The sequence below is a fragment of the Haliotis rubra genome, unplaced genomic scaffold, assembly GCF_003918875.1.
Source record: "Haliotis rubra isolate DU_JTF1 unplaced genomic scaffold, ASM391887v1 Scf39, whole genome shotgun sequence".
Lineage (NCBI taxonomy): Eukaryota > Metazoa > Mollusca > Gastropoda > Lepetellida > Haliotidae > Haliotis > Haliotis rubra.
In genome coordinates this window covers 816,442-834,762 of record NW_025767068.1, presented here as the reverse complement: position 1 = coordinate 834,762, position 18,321 = coordinate 816,442, and the positions used below count along the sequence as shown (strand labels likewise).

Here is an 18,321-nt window from a genome sequence, read left to right as displayed (position 1 = left end):
GGCCATATCACAAGCATATCTTCAGGACAAATGTATCTACACCACAATTCTAAAGAGAGCATTACCGTACCTTTCCATCTTTACCCTGTAAGTTTCGAGGCAATTTGGAAATATTCTTTCCCAAGAATGGATGTTCATTCCACTCAGTACTATCAGTACTTATCGTATTTTCAACCTTCTCTGAAGGAATGTGGTAAACACAATGGTAATACTTCGATCGATGTTCCTTCAGAGAAGGTACTTCGATCGATGTATTACCATTGTGTTTACCACATTCTGACAAGCTGCATGAAACACCACTGACATATTGTTCTACATGCAGGTTCTTACAACACACAAAGAAGAAAGTTGATTTATTTAGTGCAGGATCACTGTGGGGATTTAAGTGTGCGTGTGGTTCCCGTTGCAGCTGGGCGAGACTGTATTAATATATGCCCTGTGGTGCGTCTCGCTTCACCTTTATGAGGGTTAAGGAAGACGGGGGCATATAAGCACATGTTCTTCTCTCTCCGTTGTCGTCACCTGGTGGGTACTGTTTGTTTGTAAGCATCACGTAGGAAACAGTGGTATAAACACACATGATAAATGTTGTGCAACGTGTGCCAGATACACCATGCGGAGACAGCTATCTGTGTCAGATAGTAGAAATTAGTCTGGGGCTTCCTCTGAATGAGGTAGATCTAAGTATATAGCAGTCGGGCAATGAGGTGAAGTGTTTCCTTGCTGAGAGATGTTAATTACATTGGTACGACTAATGATGTTGTTGAGAAGGTCATTTATTAGCGTACCTGTGTTTCAGATTATACCACGACACCTTGCCATGGAGGTGGGAACAGTGTTGCAGCCAAACAACCATCCCCATGAGGCGTGCCAACTGACAGCGGGAACCATTCTTGAATTATAGAATGAGTAAAAGAAGTTCTTGTGTTGACAACTTGTATATATCGTCAGTCAAAGCAGATTTCTTTTTCAGTATATGGAGAAAAGATGTGAACTTTGTTTACAAATGATTTCTCGCATGAGAAGAAGGTGAAATATTAATGTGTAACTGGAGGTCTAACGCCAATTTGAATACCATCAACCGTCACGCCCAAGAAGCGTGTTCGACTACCCACATGGCAAAACGTGTGAAGCCCATTTCCAATGTATCCCTTCGTGATATGGTCGGACTAATGCGTCTGCTTACTCAGTACAACTGTCAGTACTTCAGACCATCGCTGAGGTATTTATAGTCGGAGAGGAAGGTCTAATATATAACTGACGTCGAAGACGTTTACCAGTTTGCTGAAACATTCATATGCGCATTGTGATGAATAAAGTTACTGAATATTGATCAAGTTTTAAGATTCGAACTTAAAGCAAAGAAACGACTTGCAAAACATGTAATACCATAGACCCCCAGAAGTCCGCTTCTATGATGGCAAAGTAATGAACAAAAGGACGAATAGCAACAACAATTAGTTGTTCGAGCATCGATACAATGGCATAAGATTCATGTTAGAGATCGTCCTATATTTTCTGAGAATTTGCTCCATGGAACTGTCCGGAAGGGTGAGCACTCTCTGCAGCAATCTCCCCTACCGTGGCCATCTTGAGAATTTTCGAGGATTCTGCACTTGCGAAAATGGACCATAATTGATTTAATTAGTTCATTATAAAATTCACCGATTTATCTTTAACAACTGACAGAGGGTTGTTATTTAAGGTTAGTAGATTAAATTGTCTATTATAATCCCGACTGCTTTCAAAGAGGCAATTATCCCCGTCGTTACAAGAATTAGGCTTTGATGAAAAGGTTCACAACACCGTTTTAAACTCTACTTTGACTAGTCATGTGGAAGAGAGGCGAAGCAATACGCTCTTTAGATTTCAAACCATCCTTGGAGGATATCGACAGCATATTGTTAATAGGTTGTTTATGACATGCCATGTCGTTAACTACCATTGACCCAGCAGCGTGGTGTTATTCCCGTCAATTGTTATTTCTGTTTTATCATTGAGCCATTGCTCACAGTCTTGACACAAAGCCATAAGCCTGAATACAACAATATCATACATGTAGCTGTCTCAGGAGATCAGTATTTGAGGGGATTTCAAAACAGAAAGAGTACGGTATACTATGAATAGAGAATAAACCGTCATCGGTCAACAAGTGTTAGAAAAATCTTACTCGGACAGAGATTGGATGTACGTTCTTGTCAAGACTAACATCTAGTCTCTCAAATGAGCATATTTTACAGCATAAATGTTCATAAAAAAATAATCATAAAGTATTACTTTATATACTTTAGTATACTTTCTTAATTTGTTTGGCTTTCTTGGATATATTTATTTGAGGGTCTGTATGACAGACTAGCTCATGTCATTCACCGTTTCATCACCAGGGCTTTACTCTCGGAACGTATCTGCTCTTTACTGATCGCAATATGATCATATGACATACACATAAAACAAAATGTTCTATTTTTCAAGCCAAGTTAGGATCACTTCTAATATCGATCAATGAAATGCAGTATTGTTCCATCATTTGTCATTATCTTTCAGCGCGGAATCCTCCTATATAATGTCGAAAACACGTACAAATGCTTGCTTGTTTACATATAGATAAAACGCGACAGAAACAATTCCGTAATCAACGAAAATATCTTCTAAAAGCTATTAAAAGTCCATTATAACAATTCTGAGTATATCCCAAGCATACATTTGTTAATAACTGTTCGAATTAATGCCAAGTGTTCACTAAAAGGTATTCTGCCACCATTGGTCATCAACACAATGTCATGCAAAGGCAGTCAATTGTTCACCTGAAAAACAACAACACGGAAACATTACAGTATGATGCACGATACATAGGGAATTGCATGCTGGGTGGCAGCTTGTGTTATAATGCGTCTATTGAAGGCTACACAAACCTTGTCTTCCGGACTTCGGAAAAATACATTTGAAATTGTTAAATGGCATGGTTCCCATGCCTGAGTAATTTTGGCAATTTCACCGACCAGAAAAACGAATTTAAGTGTCGGTATTGGGTGAAAAATTAGATTAAGAACAATTATTGATTCCCAAAGAAATTTGGACGTTACAGAAAGTAATTACAGACATGAGTATCAATGGTTCAGCCATACAGATCGTGCGTGGATGCTTATCAGGGACTAAGGCTGAGGCCATGCGATATTAGGATTACGGTTCTTTCATATTGGATGTTTTCAGGTACGACTTTGACGTCCGAGGTGATAACTATGATTGGTTCTATGATAAGATGACAATGCATTCGCAGTTTTTCTACATACCAGAAGAGCTCGTAACCCTCTTCGGTACATGTTTAGGCAACTGAAACAAAATATGGAAAAGTATTATAAAAAGTGTTTAAAATACTTGTTATTACTTGAAACTTTAAAACACACACAAATCGCCCAGGCATCTCTTTGGTGACACAGCACGGGAACTTGGCCACACCAACTGCTTCTCCTGATCCATTTCAGAACTCGCACAGTTGAGCAAATCACATAGAACCTCTGTCCCAGGGACACGCTTGTCTCTGCATGTTTCGCACATGTTGGAGTCATGAGTGCATGAGTGCCATGAGAGCATGAGTGCCATGAGTGCATGAATTTTCCAGGTAAAAACAATGAATAATCCCTTATTGTTACAAATCTAAGAGTGAGATTACTGAGTTCGAGAAAAGTGATATGTTCACTGCAGTGACAGAAATTTGATATGCTTAATGACATGGTAAATAGTTGACCCTCCCTTTCTCCAGGTCCGTCATGTTCGGTTTTGGTTCTTATGTATCCGTGCGCCAAAACCGGGATTTGACGTTCACGCATAGAGGAAAGGGATCGTTTGATGGATATTATTATAAGTTCTGATCTTATTGACAGTAAGTAAGAAGATAGCAACAGATACGGATATGTCTTGATTTTTATATTAGTTTCGAAAACCCGTTATCTCGTGACGTACGTGAAAGACGTAAAATGGACTTTTTGACGTCACTCGATGACAGATACATGTTTTATTGGAAACATGAAATATCCTCTATGTCATACAAAGCCGGCAGTCTTCAACAACGTACCCATGAAGCTTAAGATCCGGGTTATAATTGATCTTCAGTAACCCATGCTTGTCGTAAGAGGCGACTAACGGGATCGGGTGGCCAGGCTCGCTGACTTGGTTGACACAGAGCACATTTTTCAAAGAACTCTTGCCTTCCAGCAGAAATTAGATAAACCTACTGTTTTGTTGATATTGTCCTATAGGAGAGTAGCTACATCTTATTGTCCTATAGGAGAGTAGCTACATCTTATTGTACTACAGGAGAGTAGCTACATCTTATTGTACTACAGGAGAGTAGCTACATCTTATTGTACTACAGGAGAGTAGCTACATCTTATTGTCTACAGGAGAGTAGCTACATCTTATTGTCCTACAGGAGAGTAGCTACATCTTATTTATGCATTTGCAACATCTCACAAACGCACGTGATTCCAACTGAAACTACGAGGTATCTAAATACAATCGATTTACCTCCCAAATGGATACCCGACTAAAGTACGCCAGATACGTAATACTCACTTAGACATGCAATGAAAGTATATGCCCGCAGCAAAATAAGGTTATCATGGTGAATTTTTGTCCTGCGAATCAGCCAAGAATTTATCAATATCTGTAGTAGGTAATCAATGATCTCTTATGCACACAGTCGACTGATGAAAACAGTTCAAACTCAGATTTTTCTTTTCTAAAAATTAGAAGCTTTCTCCATTACATTCAATCAAGTTCTGAAATGGCTACTACTATTGGATCATTCTTTATTGGAGCAGTTCATTAAAGAGCGGCCTCTCAGGGGAAGATGAGCCATCTCGTGTTTGTGGTTTTAGAACGCTTGCACTCGACTTACAAATAGTACGGGGTTCCTTTGGGATTACAGTCACCCCGAGAATACATTACAGTTTAAAACATCATAACTAGACCCAGATTATGTCTTAAAGGGTATGCCTTTGGGAAATTGATTTTTTTCTGAAGTTTTTCTGAGTTTTGTACCAGGGATCTAGTTTGTGGTTGTCTGAGCCGTTCTAACTTGGGACTAGTTCCCAATGACAGGAAATTTGTTCATAAGAAGAGCGTATAAACTTCATATTCAAAGCATGCGTGGATGAACATTTTGACAATAGTGTCTTTGGTGTTAGGTGTTTCGATACCTGCTACTAGTTAATACATGACGTCTTTCATTACAATCTTAATAACATATTTCAATAATCAAGGTGTTGGTCTATCTCTCTCGCCCTTAGCGTACATGTATACCTACTTCACTGACATATGGGACCCCCTCCGGGATGTAGTGGTTAGAACGTCCCCCCCGACAGCGTCATACCAACCGCGTCATACCAAAAGACGTTAAAATATGGTACTTGTTGGTCCCTGCCTGGCGCTCGGCATTAATGGGCACAACAAGGACTGGTCGGCTCGGATTCAGTATAATGTGTCTGTGTGGGGTATTCATGCTTCACTGCGGCGTGGTATCTCAGTGGGCTGGCACTATAAAACCAGCCACTATAGTACAAGCAGCCGCACATACACATACACACGCATGCACGTCGTCATATGAGCGAAATATTCTCGAGCACGACGTTAAACCTCACTTCACTGACATGAATATACCAGCCTATTGTTTCGTCACATCATGACCCAACAGTTAACGACAGGTAATCAAAGCACTTGAGGTAATTTCCGGTTCCTACGTAGGACAAACATCAGCAGCAACTAACCCGCATCTGTTTTATCATCCTTAAACTTCCTTATCGCCCCATCTGCTTGTTACGAGACTCTGACCTTTTGAAGTGCAGTATTTCTTCTTACCATGGTGTCACAGGTCAAATAAGTTCATCCCATCTTCAAAGCACTGTTCGCCTTTCCCTTGGCTGATACGGAAACAACATTTACAATCAATAAAGAAGAGCGTGTTGACTGGGTCTGGTTCAGTGTGATTTCAACACATGCACACAGTACAGGTGTGTGTGCGTAAGTGCACCTGTCAGCACCGGATACAACAGGAGTACAGACAGAGATGAATCAAGTCGTATACATCATCATCAGTTCTAAGAAGTAAAGGACACAGATGTTACTTTATCAAGTGTCCACGTCAAATATCCCAATATTGACATGCTATGATGCTGCTATTAATCTGACTCTCCTAGGAGAATTATCAGCAAGACTTGTACAGTGGAGATGATGATAACTTCCAGATGTTCCGCTACAAGGGTAGAGATTTGGTGTGATACTTTACAGAAATACACTTAAAAGAGGTAAATGTTGTTACACAAGAATTCGTTAATCACACAGCCTTTGAGCAAGATGTTTTATCTTGGTTGAATGATGAGCGTTGTGTTCATGTACATCGCCTGTACACAGATATTAGCTACAGACTTCCTAGGATGTGGTGATGATATTGTTAGTTGTCAAGCAACCATGTTAAAAGCACTTTAGAGAAGATATGCTTTCAAAGAGCTTCCCATTTCTTAAGGAAACAGCACCTACGATTGAAGTAATTTTTGGAACCCAATTAGTTTAAGTTTTTAAACTGGTTTTCAACTGACGATCACACTGTGTAATCTATATGCATTGTAGATACGAAATGCTGTAATCCGACAATTTCAATGCATATGCATGATCTACAATTTCATCTTAACATACGGTTTATAATAAGAGCATGTGTTTGTTTGTTGTAAAATGTTGCTTAGCTCTGAAACTAGACTGTAGATAGCAACAGCGAACCACCCCGACATCTGCTCAGCGTGAATATCTACGGCATCAGTTACCACTGTCTGTGGTATCACATTGGGGTGTTCATTCAGTTAATCCTTTCTTGTTGCCAGTCTTAGTATACACAACGTGAACGATGTGGAAACATAATGTATATACGCATATTGTGTTCCGACCGGCTGCCGTCCAAAGTCTGTTGTTCTTACTTGAAATGTTATAATAAGTTAGTCTCATTATCAAAACATCAAACATCATTTTCTATGTCGGGTATGTTCGTGTTTTCACCAACAGTTCTGCTGACAGCTTCACTGTAGGTTTTAAGATGAGTCTGTCCCGAGGGAGGTGGAGTGGAAGATGGACTTAACGCCGCACCGAACAGCGTGTTAGTTACATCATGAGAAAATAGTACCCTCTCAGGTTGTCTGCAGTTACTTTCTGTGTACACGAGTTCTCTAATGTTCAAACAGATAACCACGTACATCACAATGTACGACCCTTTTGATGCTTTCAGCGAAAGTCCTGCATTATTATAAACCATATTATACTTTCTCAACTATACATGCTTTCACTACATCGATCCTAGTCAAGTCAAGAGGCCAGGAACGACCATGTTCATCTACTGTTCTTATCGAGCACTTCTCATCCAGAGAACTTTCTCGATGCTCGCCTAAGATGCGTTCAAACATTAAACATGCCCCCTAGCCAGTCAAGATGATGAGTAAAGTACCGGTACTTACAGATTGTTTACTTGGGGTAACCAGTCCAACAAAGATACCGAAGTTACAACTGAACCCCGCTAGAACGCGTTTGTTATATCGTACTGCAATACAGACAGTAATTCCAACTGAGGACAGTAAGTTCGATGCGCTCTGAGTAAATACGTCTATCCGTCCAGTGTTTGTCAAATCGAAAACAACAACCGTGTGTCTGTCTCCGTGTCTACTGTTCAGAGCAGGAAACATATACAGTTTCCCAATGTAAAAGGCTGCTAGCTGATGTTGAGGTGTTCTGCGGTGTTGTTATGGCTGAGTCCAATGGAAAGTTTAATCATTGCTTATAATACGTAATACGATCTTTTTCAACGTTCGCACCATAATGGCAATTAAACCAATCAGCTAAATATGAAGCTGCTCTCACACCAGTTCTAACTGTACCAACAGAATCTATGTAGAACCGCATATTTGTTGGCATGTTTCCAGTTCGCGGCGCTGAACTGCAACTTACGGCCATAAACTCCTTCCACTCAATGGACCTTTACCCATTATCCCCGGAGAGTACCCTCATATTGCAGCATGCCACGAAGCCGTGACGAAACATACACATATAACCAATGCTTAGTACTGAATGGTCTCCGTCATGAATACGGGCAGGTAAATATGACAACAGACAGCTACACGTCACCAGCGCAGTATTACTCAATATATTAATTTACTCAAACATGTGTTATAATGCACACTATGGTTGTCTCATCATGTCTTTTGTTATGTTATAACCTGAATCATACCAGAGTGAAGAAACCATATGAATCAAATTTATTGTTCTTTGATGCCATTTCTTTCAATATCACCAGTAGCGTTGGTTCAAGTATAGGGGGAGAACACATATCCTGATGAATTGACCAGTAATATATGTGGAATATTTTTACCTGAAATAATCCATACACTTTTAGGAATGTCTCCGATGATTTGCAACCAGTCGATTATGCTACATAGTCTGTTCATGCATAAATCGTTATAATGAATATAACACATATCTGAAAACAGGGATTAAAATATTCACATACTTTCACAGTGAATGTGTGCACTTCATGTCCTATATGATAGTTTGACTAAATATTGTTATATATGTACTGAAGGCCTACCCTGGTGCTATGCTATATACATATCTCTTTGCCTGCTAGCAGGGGATGGTACAGTGTAATTTTTTTATGTAGGCTGTATGTTTCATCTTGTCCGTAAATGCACATGTAAATTTATGCATATTTCAATTTATTAGGGTAACACGATCGGGTGAGGAGAATGTGGAATGTGTTAATTAAGCAATATTTTATACACTTTGTTACTTACAGCTGAGGTCAAATGTAACTTGGATACCCGGTAATTTTTAATATAAACACACATGAAGGCATCTATTATCAGTTTTATTGTGCCTTTATGAGAGGGTGATATTGAGATCAGTGAAGGTTTCATCCAGCTTCTCTCACATCTTTGGTAAGGTATTACTGGGGCAAATAGGCATTACTCATCACGGAACCCTCAAATATATACACGAACCTAAATATCGTTCAACATATATGGCGGTAGCGCCTGGTGTACTGATGATCGAATGGATTCTTGTTAAAAGTCGAATTGGAGTAGCGATGAGATTGCAATGAATACGAGGAGGAACTTGTTTGCGGCTTGATTGGCCTTCCAGGCTCAGCAGCCCTCTTACCAAGTTAACTAGGACTTTTCTAATTGTGGTGTTACTGAGTACAAGAGGTTGGCGTTGTAGTTACTACTGCTGGTGTGGAATAGTCGGCCCAGAATATTACCAACTTCACAGGAATTTCAAAGTCAGGTCGTTATATCTCAAATTCACATTGACATGGCATACATTAAACAAACAGTACTTCACATAGTGTATAATCAGACATTTGATTTATCGTACCTGCACAGTACACAAGAAGTTCAGGAAAGGACAAAAATCATTCCGCGATCAATAGGACATTTGGCAATTGTGTGACAATATAAGTTGTTCACTGGTCACGAGGGGGGCATGGGTTGATGTACCCTCGATGTTTGTCAAGTCAAAACATTGATTACACAACAGTCTCGTTTCCTGGGTTCCGTCCTATTGCGCAACTTAGTGCAATAACCAGTCCATAATTTTAAGACCTATTCATTTAGCTGGATACATAAATAGTAATCAGTATTATTTGATACATCTAAGCACTTGTATATTGCAACACTACGCTCATTCTAATCTTTGCAAACACGTTGTGCAGCGTGCTCTGTCGTACAGCGAGCTCTGACAAACGGAAGCCTGGAAATCGTGGAAATCTCAAAACGAGGCTCTGCCGCTAGAAACGTTTGGCGGTCTGGTACGGAACTGATATTATATCAATCACATTGTGCGTTACAGAACTACACTGAATGAGCACAAAAAACACATAACAGTTGTAACCAGTGAGCCAGATGCATTGTAAATCATTTTACGACCTCATCAAACAGGGGCCCCCTGTGATGTCTTAGTCATGCTGCCTACACCTCGCCATAAAATATAGAAATACGATGTTATTAAAGTTTAAAATTAAAATTCATTTGTAAATACCATTTTCGTATGAAACAAGAAATTAAAAAACAGTGTAACCATAGTTTGTGATGTCTTTTTTCACTTTCACACGAGAAAATTCTGATCGGCTGAAAAGTATGTCATTGTCTGGTTAACAGCAATATTCTGTGGTGTCTACATTTCACCACTGTTTAGGTATATATCAGACGCTGACGTCATTCAAAGCTTCTCCAGAATTAACATCAGAAAAGCAAAATAACCTGACAACCTTGACGGCATTGTGTTGAAGGAGTGCAGAATTTAACTATGTAAAGTTTTCACTAGATTGTTTCAATTCACAGTGAATACCCACGTTATTCCTTCGGTCTGGAAAACATCAGAAATTGTACCGGTTCCTAAAAAGACACAACCTAAAGAACTCAACGGCTACAGGCCAGTTGCTCTCACATCTATAGCAATGAAGTCACTGGAACGCATCTTGCTGGCACATATCCGACAGGAAGTTGCCGACATATTTGACCCGCTTCAGTTCCCCTACAGGGCAAGGAGAGGAGTTGTTGATGACACATTGTCACTCCTTAATAATGTCTATAAACATCTAGAGACACCTAAGTCATACATCAGGACCCTCTTCGTTGACTTTTCATCTGCGTTCAACACCATCCAGCCACATATAAAGAAACTGTTAGATATGGGCGTTAACTCGTACCTCATCAAGTGGATCGAAAACTTTATTGTGGACAGACAGCAGTACGTGAAAGTAAACGGGGCCGTATCGAGTAAACGGACCACCATCACTGGTGCCCCACAGGGCTGTGTAATATCTCGTGTTCTTTTCATCCTCTACACTAATGATTGTGCAAGCTCGAATTCAACCTGTTCACCTGTAAAGTTCGCAGATGATGCAGCAATTGTCGGCAAACTGAACGACACTGATTCTGAAGAACTGTATAAAGAGGACATTAATCATTTCACGACTTGGTGTGCAGAAAACCACTTATTCTTAAATGTCACAAAAGACAAATACCCGATAATTGACTTTCGGAGTAAGCCCACAGAAATGCTTCCAGTGAACGGTGAATGTGTTGAGACAGTGTCGGAGTATAAGTATCTGGGAACCTTCATTGACTCTAAGCTGAACTGGAACTCTAACACGGAAGCCCTATACAACAAGTGTCAGCTCATTCTTAAACTGAGATCTTTTAATGTTAACCCATCTGTGATGTCATCAGTTTATGTAGCATTTATTCAGACTGAGTGTATTTTAACATCGTCCTTCCATTGTTGGTATGGATCTCTCTCAGTCCATCTCAAATCTAAAACAGACAAAATTTATAACACTGCAAGTGAAATCGCTGGAGTCAGATTTAAATGTTTATCGGCAATATATGAGCGGCAAAATCGTCAAGCTATCAAAATTATATCTTACCCAACTCACTACTTAATTTCGGAATACAACCTCTTCCCTTCAGACCGCCGCTACAAAGTTCCAATTGTGAAAACTAAGAGAACCCGTACATCCTTTATTCCAAGTACCATATCTCTTTTAAACAAACGTGAAGATACTTAAATCAATGAATTTATGTAAATATGTTTTGTATCTCTCTGATGTGTCAGTAGCTCTGCTGATGTAACACAAATTCCTGTAAAGGCATTAAAGTATTATTCTATTCTATTCTATTCTAGAATCGAGCAGCCCTTTCAAGTAGTTGTTAAAGAGCAACATACAACTCCTGATGACATATTGTTCCACAGGGCTTATTACATGTAAAATCTCAATTAAGCTTTCAAAGGTGCATTACTGCTAGTAGATTTATAATACTGTTTGGTATTATCGTTCAGAAGCAAATCACCTGATCGTGGTAATTATCGTAAATGGTATAAAATAATATGAATGAACCGTGCATGAAACAATTATAACAATCGGTTTGATCCTCAGGAAACAACATTAAGAAAGAAACCCATATAAAATAACAAATTAAGCAGATGAACAAAAGAAACCTGATATAGTTGCTTGCTATGAACAAACACTGCCAATCCGTTGTCAGCCATATCTTTCTAAGACAGACATTTTAGTTACCAAGTATTATTCAGTGTTATCTCGTCTACAATATCCATTGCTCTAGTGACATACGTTTCAGAGTAACGGAGATACAGAATCACTCCTCGCCGGAATGAGCATACCCTGCTCACAATTACATGCAAAGGTTAGTGAGAAAACAAAAGATAACTGATGAGTGAGATCTAGAAATGTCCTTCAGAATCGTCTAGCTACCATAAAACATTTCACCCTAGCCAAGGCTAATTTTGGAAATGTGACAACACTGTCTTAATTCATGGCAATATTCACTGCATTTATATAAACCTGTCACCGTGTTTCTACCGCGACAATATTCTGTACAGACATGCCATTACTTTTATAGTGATTTGCATAGATATGTAAACAATATGCACCCTGTTCAAGCAAGAACATACACAATATATGATCTAAGAGTGGCAGTCACACTGTGGTAATATCAGTACAACATTACGATGTATCTACGTTCGAGGGTGGCTGATGAAGTATCTACTAAATATAAATGTAGTACCATGAATACTGATAAATGTTATATCGACTCAATAAGTTGCAGAAAAAAGGCATGAAAAGTGATCCTCACTCAACTGCTGATCTCCATGTAATATACTTGAAACACTGTAACATAATGATTAACCCTGACATATCTGCCATAATAACTATCTGTAATGACAGGTTCTGTGTTTTCAGGTTACGTCTTCATTAACAGAATCCAAACATTCCGGAAATGAGTAAGTGAGTATGTTTTACGCCGCTTTTAGCAATATTCCAGCAACATCACGGCGGGTGACACCAGAAAGTTTCTTCACACACTGTGCCCATGTAGGGAATCTAACCCGGGACACTTTAATTACTGGGCAACCCCGCCGCCCCCCGGAAGTGAAACAAACTGATTTAATGTAAATACTAAGACACGTTTAACCCGTCCACACGAGGCCGTAACGACAAAATCAGAAAACGCCAATTACAACTTATATTCCTCTTTATTTACATTTCATTTTTCAGTTGATAATATCAATGATAAATGTTTCAAAAATGAATATCGAATAAAGATCTAATGGTCAGTTTCACAACTACACGCAAGACTCTGTCACACACAGTACATGATCGGTGACACACTCAGCATTAATACTGAATCAACATTTCATCACTGTTCATCAGCAGAGAGAGAAAGCACTGTGTGTATTTCTCCACCGGTTTACAAAACTATCATATATAAAGTCACGATGTTGGTTATTCTGTTATGTTACTCAACATTTGCTGCTTCTGTACAATACACATTAGATTTGCTGGTCCAGACTCAATTTCTTACATACCATAGCCATAAAGACCAATGGTCCATCCAACCAAGCAACATTTGCTGCTTCTCTACAATACACATTAGATTTGCTGGTCCAGACTCAATTTCTTACAGACCATGGTCATAAGACCAATGGTCCATCCAACCAAGCAACATTTGCTGATGACAGACATCTATTTGTTTACGTTGCAGTCAGGAAAAGCTCACCTGTGTGACGGTGGTCTGTATATAATCAAGTCTGGACCAGACAACCCAGTGATTGACACCATGGGCATACAATGTGAGATACAATGGCGTACATCTACATTGTGAGCAAGCCTGTTTACTAGATTCCGTTAGTCGCCTTTTACGACAAATATGGGTTGCTGAAAATCAATTCTAACTCGGGTGTAACTCATATTTCTCGTATTCTTGAAAACAATGTGATAAAAAATGATGTAAAATTCAAGATTCATATATACATACCCCCTTGCAACAGCAATGAAGTTCACTAATCTCTTACCCTGCAGTACATATACCGTACGTGGCAGACACAGTAACCAAACTCATTGTAAATAGTTTGGTTGCTGTGGCGCAACAAAGGTTGAGTAGCATGTGCATTTAGAAGCAAAATCAAAATGTTATCCAACGACAATGTTCAATTCATATATGTATAAAATGTACAAATGTATTCAAAGCCAGATCTGTCCTTTATGACATCATTTAATGTTGCTGTACGTGAGCACTTTTCCTGTCTGAAGACTTGCATGCGATGCATATTATTTAGAAGATAATTTCCTTCTTAGTCATCTTCAGTATGTAATTACGTGAGTGAATGTTTTATGTTAAATGAGTATCAAAGAACAGACATAATAATAACATGTCACTTATGAGATCTTAAAAATCGTGGCATATAAACCCTCATTTTTGAATCAGTCAGCACATTCACGAACACATTACGTTCACGAACACATTTTAACAGTTGAATGTGTAGTCCTTGGTTAGTTCCAAATATGTTGCATTAATGGATTTTGATGCTTTGAGATACATATTTACCACTATGCTTGCATTATAGTATTTCTTCACTCTGACTGCTTTTAGCAGATAATTCTTATTGATGTGGAAAGAGTTTTGTCGCTTCTAATCACGTTAAGGTGCAAATAAGATGTTTTGTGTTTCGATACAGGAATACATATAACAGAACTGACACATAGTTGTATATCTCATTGAAAGCCCCATGTGTAACCAGTTGGACAACATATTTATAAACGTCTTGGATATAGAATCTAGTTATTAATTCTCTTTTTTCTCTGTGATCGTAAACTCACCGATCACATGATCCATACTTTATAAGCTATACTAGTAAGATAACAAAAATATAGTTTTCTAATATTATATAGTTACCTTATTTTGTTAAAAAGTCGTTTGCCACAGTACAAATAATGACAATGTGATAACAGATGTATGTGTGTGGAAACGTAATAGTGTACATGTTTCATGACTGTGGACATGGCTAGACCTGGAACGATAATTGATGAAGATAAGCGTCAATGTGTGGTGCAGATATTGATGAATTGATGAATCATCAAACAGCATTGGATGATTTCAGACACGGGATTCTACAATTTTCGTCATCATCCTTTGACAAGGATCGTCTGAGCTCAAAATACACTCTATGTCCATTTCTGACAGATTGCTTCATTGCAGCGTGTTGTGGCGGTTTCCTCATCGTACTTTGACGGCGAGGAACGCCTGTCTCGTATGTTGACATGCTCAGTTTACGGACAACCATCTTCTTGAGGCAGGAACAGAATGGGAACCATAAGTAGAACAGGCCCGCTAAGTCGGACTGAAAGAGGAAATCATAGATACATTATTCATTCTGGGAACATCAGCATGTGCATATCTTTAGATATTTTAAGATGGATATGATTACATGTACAGTAAAACTAAAACCATGTGATATGATTTAAAGAACAGGGTAACAAATCAAGGCAAATTTACTGATGTATCATAGTTTGACAAGCTGAGTTAATTTTGCTGTCAGTGACTATCAATTAATTGTTATCTTTCAACAAAACATTTGCTATTTCTGTGACTTTTTCTCCATGGCTTCGCATATGGAGAGTCTATGTCACTTGAAATAAATAACATTGTACCAACAGATCAAGAACCAACAAAACCACTTTAAAGTCAGAGTAGTGACATGAGGTGTCCGTAAAAATGTATAATGTGTTATCCTAACTATAGCATAAACGTTTAACACATGATTAAACAGCAGTAAATAAGTTATACCGAAATATCTAGTAAAAATGTGTAAAAATATGCTGCTATCTAACATCGATAAATTTGATAATTTTTTCTGTAAATTTAATTCTTTTCAGATTCCTCCAACGACATTGTGGTATACATAAGTAGTAATAATTGTTCACAAGTATAGAGATGTGTTGTATTGTAATGATGGGATAGTGCATCATATCAGTGTTATAGTAGCTATGACGTCACACACATGCAAACGTCCGTTCTAAAGGCAATGGAACCCATGATGTCTTGGTACCAGAGAAACCATGGAACCCATCAGCCTCCTCGTCAGGACACAAATAAATATGCAATTACAATTTGGCGAAACATGTTCAGGCGCATATTATATTGGAGGGAGTACAGTGGATTTCCACGTTTCCGTGTAGAGAGAACGTTGATTATATACTCGCCAGGTCCCGTAGTACTCATTAGGTGGGAACACAATACAATAGGGTCGACCTAATCGACTTAATAGACTAATAGCATATCTCAATTGACAAGATATTTAGGTAGTTGCTAGGGAACCTGAGGGTAAACGGTACTTGCCGCTTCCAGTATTGGTAACTAAGGAAATGTTCCCATGCATAATCATAACATTAAATATGAGTACCTCAATATTCCAATTTATAAATGCGTACCATCAACACGAAGGACGATCAATACATGTATACAATAAAAGAGAGATATAAAACCATGTTTAGCCTGATGCTGTTTAAATATAGTATCCATTCAAGACATTGACTTGGTGATGTTCTGATACAAAGACAGAGGCGTTTACCCAAAGACAGAGGCATTTAAGCCAGTTCTTTTTGGCCTTGAAACAAGACGTATTTACATATCTGAATAATGAGTCATGGTGTTGGAAAAATATAATGTTAAAAGCATATCCGGTCCAGTGTATTGAACCCGGGTTCTCTTATTTAGGATATTCCTAACAACGTTACACACGTGCTTTTTCCAACCATCTTTTTTATTATAGGATATTTATATATCGACCATAAATACGCAACTAGTACATGCTCAAGGCGCTGGTATTTTCTTCCTCGATCATTGGATGTCAATCTCAACGGCACATCGTGTTATCAATCTCAACTCCCTGGGGACCATTCAACTCTTGCAGCCACTAGGCGCACCGAGTCATTGTGGCTTCCCATCCTTACGAGGTACCCATTCACAGCTGGGTGGACTGGGACACATAGTAACAGTACTTTGTACAAGTTTGATGTATCCGCAACTAGGTGTTTGCACGTATTCGTGTGGCCACCATCTTGTTATATACCGACGGATTCGTGGCTTCTTTTAAGTGCACATGGTTGAGTACTTTACACTAGGGATTGTGACACCACTGAAAGAGTCTGCACACAAAGTTGACTCCAAGGTTTTTACACCAGGTCAAAGGTGGGCTCGACCCCGGCACCTCAAGCTCGCTGGATTACAAGCCTTTCGCACTAGACAGTTCGCCACCATGGCCCCTGCGGCCTGCCCCCCTGCGAATTAAATATATAAATCTGAGTGAAAATTCACTCAGATAAATATAAACATCAGTGCAAAAGTATACCAAGTCTTCAATATTTCTTTTATTCGGAGTAAAATAACTGTGAAGTTTATGTGAATGGACCACTGAAAACCAGCCATGCCACCAGGTGTTTGAGAAAAGGGTAAGCATATACAAACATAAAAAATGTATCCATACTTACTCTAAAGCTGTCATTTGTAAATCCGTATATGATCGGATTGGCGAAGCTGTTCGACATTGCCAACCAATGAGCAAAGTAGTAGATGGCAGTAAACAGAACCTCCTGTTGCTCCGATTTATACTCCAGTAGATGGGGGTTGAAGTCTATCACAATAATGAATGTATGAAGCGGAAGCCAACACAGTCCGAATATACACACAACTATCACCAGCATTTTCACCACCTGAAACACAGGAAGGACATTCATAGATTCAAGCAACAAAAACACTCCATGACAACTTAACTATAGAATATCAGTGCTGGAGAAAAATAAGTAGTGATTATCTAATGTGGATCTCTGAACATCGCAGAGGACACCAGGTGTTTGCGAAAAGTACGTCCTGTTCCACCAGTAGCAACAGTCACTCATACAATTTGAAATTACGAAGTAACTATTGTTTGTGTCCTAAAGGCACACGTTCATTTTCTAAAAGAAACATGTACGACTCTGACCATGAGAATGAGAATGTGTTTAGGAACCACTATCAGAAGTGGTGATATGAGGTCACACCCCTCACAAACGCAAACAAAGGACAGTCAGCTGTTCATCTGAATACGGCATCGAGTTGGACATCTGATGATCAAATTTGTATTTGTCCTCGACATGCCTACCACAAAACGTTTTAAAAGCATTTCTGTGGCTTTGAATGTTGCAACCCTGATAAGGTGCGGTTGGGTAACCTAGTGGTTTAGGCATTTGCTCGTCACGCTGAAAAGCCGGTTTCGATTCCCCACATGGGCACATGGGTGAAGCCCATTTCTGGTGTCCCCCCGCCGTGATATTGCTGGAATATTGCTAAAAGTGGCGTAAAACTAAACTCACTCACTCACTGTAACCCTGATAAAACGGCTTTGGGACAGTGACGAGTACCATCACTGCTTCATTATATCTCAAACGTT

General features: G+C 39.1%; 1 protein-coding gene across 1 annotated transcript in view; it reads right to left on the bottom strand.

The window, feature by feature from the left end:
• Window positions 1-14,481: 14,481 nt before the first annotated feature.
• LOC124286702 (neuropeptide Y receptor type 5-like) overlaps window positions 14,482-18,321 on the bottom strand; it is a 50,650-nt gene continuing 46,810 nt past the window's right edge. Inside the window, exons 2-3 of the mRNA XM_046723122.1 lie at window positions 17,384-17,605; window positions 14,482-15,234 (exon numbers count right to left, since the gene is read on the bottom strand). Coding sequence (XP_046579078.1) covers window positions 14,971-15,234; window positions 17,384-17,605 — 486 coding nt within the window. The 3' untranslated portion in view covers window positions 14,482-14,970. The remainder of the gene's footprint in view (window positions 15,235-17,383; window positions 17,606-18,321) is intronic.